The sequence below is a fragment of the Rhinichthys klamathensis genome, unplaced genomic scaffold (genome assembly GCF_029890125.1).
Source record: "Rhinichthys klamathensis goyatoka isolate OS25496 unplaced genomic scaffold, OSU_Roscu_1.1 h1tg000436l_1, whole genome shotgun sequence".
NCBI classification, from domain to species: Eukaryota; Metazoa; Chordata; class Actinopteri; order Cypriniformes; family Leuciscidae; genus Rhinichthys; species Rhinichthys klamathensis.
Window position 1 is genome coordinate 677,576 of NW_026606932.1, and position 8,835 is coordinate 686,410.

General features: G+C 39.4%; 1 protein-coding gene across 1 annotated transcript; it reads right to left on the reverse strand.

Moving 5' to 3' along the window:
• Positions 1–571: 571 nt before the first annotated feature.
• si:dkey-88e18.8 (major intrinsically disordered Notch2-binding receptor 1) lies at positions 572–7,345 on the reverse strand. Its single transcript, XM_056236024.1, has 4 exons — positions 6,932–7,345; positions 4,725–6,790; positions 3,066–3,254; positions 572–2,699 (listed from the first exon to the last, which is right to left on the reverse strand). Exons 2-4 carry the CDS (start codon positions 6,690–6,692, stop codon positions 2,517–2,519), a joined length of 2,340 nt encoding a protein of 779 aa, XP_056091999.1. The 5' UTR covers positions 6,693–6,790; positions 6,932–7,345; the 3' UTR covers positions 572–2,516.
• Between the last annotated feature and the right edge of the window lie 1,490 nt (positions 7,346–8,835).

Consider the following 8,835-nt stretch of genomic DNA (forward strand, 5'->3'; position numbering starts at 1 on the left):
TCCATTTTATCTAATGTTGTTAAGGTAAATTGGGACAGTAATAAAACTTGATACTTTTTAAAGTATAAAAAAGGCACTTGCACATTATTGCTGCATAGATGCAACACATTTTACATCACTATTTATTCAAGATGCAATACTGGTATATACTGCAGCAAAACATCTACTAATTGGGCTTGTAATTTACAAATTATAATTTATCAAGCCTTCTAATTATTGTTTTTTACTTTAATTAATTGGAAACAGTATAGTTAAAATGTAAACATGTACTGCATTGATTCAATCACTGATGCTTATAACATATATGATAGTATTTGTTCCCAATGTATATGACACTCAGGTGCATGTCTTTAATAAGAAAAAAAAACTTTTCTTATTTTTTTATTTTATATTAAAAAGGCTGAATTATAGAAATTCCTTGATTAAATTAACACAAACAAACTCAAACATACACAAGTTAGCAGAAATGCAATTATTAGAAATGGTCTCACAATCCTGATTCAATACGACTCTCTAATGTTTTATATCTTCTTCATAATTATATCTTTTATATGAAATTGCATTTTATTGGATTTTCTAAATAAATTAGGTCACTTTTCAAAGGCATCAATATGTATGCTATATAATGTATCTTGCAGCATTGTCAGATATCCAAATCACTTTTACAATGTATACTGTATGCAGAGAGAAAAAGGCAGTGGAGATTTTAGATAAACTACATTAGAAGGAAGGCTCATTTGAGCTATGTGTGTAAGTGCGGTTAAGTGCTTTTACGTCAATAACGGAATTGACAGATCATAAATAGATAATTCACGTTTATGAGAGCTGTGCTCTGAAATATTAAAACTCCAATGTGAAAAGCAGCAAACAGCAGTGTAGCAATGTGCAAAAGTTGCTGATATTATTGCAGAACAAATCATTTCAATCAAATATTACCCCTGTCATGATCCACCTGCTTTCTATGCACCTGTAAGCTTGTTTAACTGCTGGAAGAAACAACACGCAAGACATGGTCCCGTTGAATAATCAAAACCAGCTTTATGAAGACAAAATGAGAGACAAAGGTATATATATTCAGTCAAAGGTGCCCTGAAAAATAAGGACTCCCTATCAAGAGATGTAAAGGTGTTCATACAATCATAGAATGAAAAACAATTGCTATAAATGTAACAAAAAAATGATTCTGAAGATAAACCAATAGGCTATTTCTAAAGAACAAGAGGAAGACAAAAAAACATCAGCCAAAATCATGAAGTCAAAACTTTTCCAACATTGCCTCCTTAAAATAGGACATCTCATTCAATTGTCTTCATATTGCAGTATTCAGATAGTTATGTGCTGTATAGAAAGCATTGCTAAGACTTGCTATGTGGTTGTTGTTGTGCATGGTCGCAAAAGCGTTGCTAAGGTGTTCTGGGTGGTTGCTAGGTGGTTGTTTCCTGGCATGTGATATACTCGCCCCTTTATGGCATAGATCAATCCTTCATCGTAAATCCAATCATTTAGAGAAGTAATAGCACGATTTGAGGTATTCTGTAGTCCGTACAAGTGGTGCCAGATGAATTACAGTATCTTAGATCAAACTGCAAGTTGGCTGAAGTTAAAATATGATTCATTCCTATTGGAAACTCTTTTACCTGAGCAAATCAGAGGCTTTTCTCATTAATCAGCTGCAGCAGACAGAAGTATAGGGCTCCTTCTGGCTCAATAAAAGAGGACAAACACTTTCTCTTGGTCTCTCCCCTCCCGCACTAACTCACTCAGTCCCATCACAGCCCATTAAAAGTTTAGTGCTGTTGTTCAGCAAATTGAAAATGTGTGCTGGTATCGATCCAGCATCATGCATCCATTCTGGATCTCTGGAGGCTCATTTTCCTTGTCTTTTAAGCTTTTGTGAGGGAGGGTATTACATTTTGTTGCACTATTTTGGTTGTGATCGAGTTCACCACAAAATCAGGTCATATACAAAATGCATCAAACAAAACCAGAGATAAGACGTATCACTCATACATCAGCATTTCCGACACATATGGGGACATTTAGCAGATTTAAATAGCAGTTGCATGTGAATTTGCCGCTATGAATGGATTTTTCTAGCATTTAAATGGAGAGAGAAAGCAGAGGTGTGGTTGTAGAGAATCGTGTGCTGCTGTGGAGAAAGCGGATGCCCGTTTCAGGTTTCAGCAGAATCACATTAGACTAACAGGAACTCCCCAATATCCGTCAACAAAGAGGGTATACCGGAATGTCCTGAATCCATAAACTGCTGAATGAGCATTTAATGGAGAATGTGCTTCAATTCAAAAACAAACCTAAAGGTAGGGAAACTCCAAAAAGGCCAATGGAAAGTTTTTTAGAATGAAGCCTATTTTGCATAGGTTTTACAATCTGCCATGCTTGTTGAATTGGCTTCATGAAGAAATCATGCTTTCATTCAAACCTTTATACTATTATCTAATAAACACGTATTGTACCATTCAGAGTAGCTTTAGGCATGTCATGTGACTGCATGTACATTACACGGTGCTGATTGGAATGACGACGATGAGGATGAGGATAATGGTGGCAGTGATGCTGAGGGCAGCGATGCGGTACGCCTGGTTTCTGTTGCAACGGGTGTACGAATACGAACGTCGCAGGAGCGTGTCGGAGGCTGGCGTATTAATCTCGTCCGTCCAGAACTCCAAAGACTCGGGGGGCTGCAAAATATAATCAGAAAATATCAGAGTTTATACATGCTGGTTTATCTGCACAACAAGTGCTGTTTTCTTTCATATTCTGTTGAGCCCAATGATGTATATTTAAAACAATTAAAGTCATTTTGAAAATGCCCCATTATTAAACCCAGATTTTTTAAACATGTTCCACAAACCTCTTCAAAACCTAGGAAGATATTACCTACTTGTTACTCAAATTATATATGCACTTTGGAAAAATGGACTACCATTCAATATGGACATTTTATTTTACTTTGTGTCAATTTGACTCCAGCAAAAATACAGTAGAAAAATACAGATTTATAAGGTGACAGTTTTGACTCAAAACATTACATTTGGAGATGTTACCTGAAGGTCCAGAGGCGTTAAGTCAGATTGGCTCCAGGTCATTTTGGGGCGGTCAAGCAGATGCTGGGAAGTGCTCTGGACTGATGTGCGGCGTGGTGCATTCTGGGTCTCAGGTGGCACGAGGTGAAAACCCGTCACTTCCTGCACTACGGGGACCTCTCTTTTATACACTCCACCTAAATGATCTGACTGAGGAGCCAAACAAACCAACGATTCACCCTTACATCTTCACCCATACAGTATATGTAGCATTCTTCTCTAAATTAATACAATTTTATTATTTTCTGCATGACAATTTGGTGTAAAGCTTAATTCAAAAATGTACATGAATTTAAAAAATTGCTTTAATGACAGCAGCACTCCCGCTCCATGAACTCCACAAGTCTGTGTAAAACCTGATGATCATGTTCTCGAGCTTGATTTGATCGAATCTGATCAAACCTGTTTCCCTCCACAAATACCCATGGTAACACTTTAATTGTAATGTGTCCTTGTTACACGTTACATGTATTTACTATAGTAATAACTATAAATTAGGCATAATTGCATGCAACTAACCCTAAACCAAACCTTAATACTACCCTAATCCTAGAGTAAGTACATGTAGTTAAATAATATTACTCAGTACTTAAAAGTATAATTACACTGTAACAGGGACACATTAAAATAAAGTGTAACGTTTCCCATTGGCTTTTGGATTATTGCAGAAATTAAACTGTGACCAGCAAAAGTGTATTATTCTTACAAGTTTTGTTCATCAAGATAATCTTTTCAAGCTAAAGCTATGAACATGACTTCAACTTCACCACCAGTCTACAAGTTGGAAAGTTTTAGTTGGAAAACAACAAGGCTGTAAATACGTATTAGAGAGCAGATGAGTTGTCCTGTTTGTTGTCATGGCATTAAATGTGACAACTTCAGCAAATCAAAAGTGGGCTATTACTTATCTATATTATGTTGTAGGAAAAAAATATCTTGAGCTTGTGTTAACCACAGACATTATTTCAGGCAGTTAACAAAAAAACCCATTTAAAAGACCCATTGACTTTGGAACGATTGAACCGGAAATGCAAAAAAACTTTGTTCTGTTTTTAGGACTCTTTCCTGCAGGATAAACAAAAACTGACTTTTTTCTTACTTTTTCCTTACTTTGTCAGTCACATTTAAAAAAAAAAAAAATTAAATAGAAAAAGTGCTTAATCTTTAAAGGTTCTTTAAGTGATTTCCACCATATGCACAAAATGAATGACAAGCAGAGAACATTTCTGATTGGCTAGTATTCCGATTGGATACAAAACTTTCTGATTGGCAACTGACTCTTATTTTGTTGTTTACAGAGGCCTAATTGATCATAGCATACTAGAATACTACTCTTAATATTTTTCCTTATATTTTACATATCTTTATGGCAAAAGTAGTAAAAGTAGTATGCTAACATGCTATTCTGAATTCAGTCTAGTTCTGTCACAAGGACAGGTAGGTTTTCTCACACATACTTCAGTGATTTAAGAAAATGTTATGTGCAAGAAATGTCTCTTACAGACCATTTAAAATATGTGTTTCCTTGATAATTTTCTTTGTTGTAAAATTCTAAAACATTATAAAAACTATACCAGACATTTGGACCCCACTTTACATAGATATTTCTTGTCCTGTTACCTTAGCAGGCTGTACGTGTGGCTCCTTGCTGAAGCTGATGCTCCACTCTCTGTGGGCTTCAGACCCGCTGCTCTCCGTGTGGCTCCTGGAGGCCCTGCGTATAAACAGACGTCTGCGCTTTGCCGCTGCCTCATTGACGCCCTCCATTCCTGGATTGGTCCTCGGGGACCCCTGCTGTTGCTGTATGTTAGGCCGTGCTGCGAGCTGTGGATGTATGATCATTTGATGCGAGTGAGGGCATGCGGCCTGCTCCCGTTGCTCCAGTCGGTCCAGTGTAGAGAGCACAAGGGCCAGTTGCTCACGTAGTTCTGAGATCGGCTCTAGCTGTTGCTCCAGCTCCGCGACCCGTTGGAGCAGGCGTCCCACACCCCATCTCACGCCCTCCTCAGGTGCCTCCAAGGAGTGAAATAACTTCCGTAACTTTCCCAAACGTTCACGCCTCTCTGGCAGCCCAGCCCCGCCCCCTTCCTGGGCCCCGCCTCCTTCCCCTGGCAACACTGCCATGGAGCCACACATGCTAATGTCATCTAGGAAACGGAAGATGGCACTAATGTCGTCCTCGCCGATGTCAGGGTTGTCAATGGAAAGTTTGTCGCCAAGCATGAGGCTTCGTAAAGCACGCCGATCTGCAGCTTCCGTCTGGGTGCCAACGCTAACCCCGCCATCAAAGCTCGGTGACCAATCGTACCACGCATCCAAACTCATGCCGCTCAGCCGCTTGAAGGTATCCCGCACCGAGTTGACGATGTGAGGATCAAAGCCGGGAAGGTCAAAGCTTGACCCGTCAAAGCTAATTTTAACTGGTTTTCGTAAACCAGACTTCTCTAAAACAGACCGCTCTGATCTGGGTTTCTGCAGCCCAGTCGTTTCAGGCTCAGGTCTTTCATCCGCCGTCCTGCTGTCGATGTCCAAGCTGTGGCTCTTGACTTGAAGGACCGGAGTTTGGTGCTTTTCGATGGAGACTGTAGGGCCGAAGTATGTGGACGCCTGGAGCTTATCCAAACTCTCCTGCTTCGCCTGATGCCACTGAATCTGAGGATCATACGGGTCTGTGGCGTCAGCATACGATTGCGCATTGCCAGCATGTGCATCTGGTTCAGGTGCATTTGAGTGAGCGTACAAATGGTCATGCAGACATTGCGTGTGTGATGGCGAGTTGCACACGTGGTGGTCGTTTGCGTATGTTGTGGGGTCTGGATAGGGGTTCTTCTGGGTAATGTAAAGCAGGTCCTCACCATCCGATCTTGGTCCGTCTGGGCTTTGATCTGATTGGGCGTCACCTTCCGTGGACATAAGTGTTTCGTTGTGGATCCCTTCTTTAAAGGCACTCCTCCTCTGAGAGCAGGAACGAGCGACGCAGGCTCCCTGATTGGTCGCCGAGGTCTTGACTGCCAGCTGATTGACCGTATCGCTGGAAACGTCCCCAGAATGCTCGTTCTGCATCCTGCCTTGGTTGTGCATGAGTGAGTGAGACTGAGCAATCAATGCGGAGGTGGTCCAAGCGTGTGAAACCTCTGTGTTATGACTGAATGCTTCACAAGGGAGGTTCTCATATTTACATTCCTCAGAGGTGGTCCCTCCTACTGTGACGGGTAAGGCGGCCGGCCAGTGGTAACGCACAAATCCCTTCCCACAGATCTGACAGGGCGTCAGCGACTGACGGTTCTGAGTGTATGAAGGAGCCATGCGGGTGTGCATGAGGAGGTTGAACAGTGAGACTACATCAGCGGCTGCTGAGAGCCGGCTACTGCAGGGCGGGTGTAGGCGCTCTCGGAAGAGGGTGGTGGGGAAGCAGGGGTCTCTACATGCGGTGGAGTATAAGAGACTCCGTAATTCTAGAAGCGGCTGCAGGCTGAAGCTTCCACTCAGATAGACGCAAATGTCTGGATACAGCACGCTCTCATGGCATGCGCCTAACACCTCCAGGATCTCCAACAATACCAGGGGGTCTTCAGGGTTTTCAGACATATTTGCACCAGATTTGAACTTTTAGCAGTGCACACTACATTTAGAAATTTAAGCCCACTGTCCTCTGCTTTCCCCCTTCATCAAAGGCACATGCAGCTCTGCAAAAGGGAGCACAGCAGTGAAATCAGGTCAGCCAGAAGAGGATTTCCACAAAAATGACTTTTGCATTGATTTCATATAAATCCTATGCAAGTTAAAACAATCAAAGAAAAGAAAATGCAATAAAAACAAGCAGTTACCTCTTGTCACTGGGATATGATGCTGAGAATAAAGCTATTAATTGCTGACCTTATTCAAAGCCTTAATATAGCCACTGATCGGAGCATCTGAAAAGCAGAGAAATCATTAGAGACGTCGTGAAATCGTCCATCTCCACTGATCAGGGTCCCACCTGAGAGACTCTTGTTGGTAAAGCAGCAGTCAATGGTCAGGCAGCGGTCAGTCCCACGATCAGTGCAGAAAAGCAGGTCGCCTGGGGTCTCCAGAGATGCCATGAATCCCGGGTCTCATCCCTTAATGAGCTGATCAGAACGTCCTGTACACGAGAAACACCATAGATAGTTTCTGCTTCATGTGTGACAGGAGCATTGAATCCTCTAGTTGGTGTGTTTGCACACGGAGATTCTGTGGTCAAAGTCATGCATGACGTTAGTGGCTATTTTAATGCACAACAATAAACATACTAAAAGAGAAATGCATTGTAAAGTACAGAAATCTCTAGAATAGAACTTAAATTGTAACATTTACTATAAAATATTTCCTTTAACAATACAATCTAATAAAATAGATGTAAAAATATATATCAAATACATTGATTTATGAAAGAAACTTTTTGTCAATAAAAATAAATTAACAAACAAATAAATAAAATATCAACGTTACTATGAAATGTATACATATATTAATTTATGCATTTCTCTGTACTTTATTTTTTACTCATTGGTTGATTGTTAATAAAAAAAGTCGGCTAAATAAAAGACACTTAAATAGTTGTAATAGAAATGTATTGGAGTTGCATTTCCTTTGGAGTTCTCCTCTGCACTTTGCTCTGTGATATGTCTATCTGTATAAAATATATTTTTTTATTAAATGAGAAAAATACATCAATGATTTACATATTAAATTATTAAATAAAATGTAATACTACTAATCAAATGTAATTTTCTAAATATATTGAACAAAAAATCTTTTTTATTACGTACTAAAGAGCCTAAATAAATAAAAAATCAATTTAAAAATCATTGAGATAAGGTTTAGATTTACAAGCTTTTGAGCATGTGAAATTTCTTGATTTTTTAAAGAAAATGAAAGCCCACCTGTGCCATCTGATGATTTGTCCTGAAGCACAGACTGTCCCAATTCACGTGCAAACACCAGTGGAGTCAACTGAAGCGGTTGATGAGATCTTTACAGACTGTAACACACTTCCTCTCTCTCTCTCTCTCTCTGTTTAAGTATAGCCTATAGATTCATTAAAGTGATCAAACCTTTTAAAAGTGTAATGGAGCTCCTTCACTTTAGACGACAGCGAGTCGGAACTTCTAAGACTTATCAAGTTCTATTTCTAATTGATGAGAATCTGAAATACATTAGGTTTAAGATCTCTTCAGCACACAATACACGTGTATTATAAAGTTTGTTGTTGAGTTATAAAGTTTGTTTGCTTGTTTATTTGTCTCTGGTTCAAAATTAATTATCATAAAGACCACCGGGGGGCAACAAAGTCCATTTTATAACAAATTGCATGTAAATATGAAAAACAAATCTTTAGAGAGAACACTGGTGATGACTAGGCCTACTATAGAAAGGCATCAATAGAACAGCTTGTAAAAACATGTCGCGTAGCATTAATACGTCATTTACCTCAGGAAAGTCATTCAGTGTCCACAGCTTGTTAGTCAGCTAGAGAAATGAAGTCTTTCGCTAAATATATCCACTGTATTAGCCTATACTACTATTTAATATATTTTCCTTAACCTGTTAGTGATGTCTTGATTATTTAATGTAGGTTTAAATAAATGTCATGAAAATGACAGCCGTATAAATGATATATTTCAACAACGAATTGGAGTAAAAAACATTTTAAAATTAGATTTAGAAGCTAATGCAAAAACTGCCTTATGTGCAGCTTACATGTTTGCAT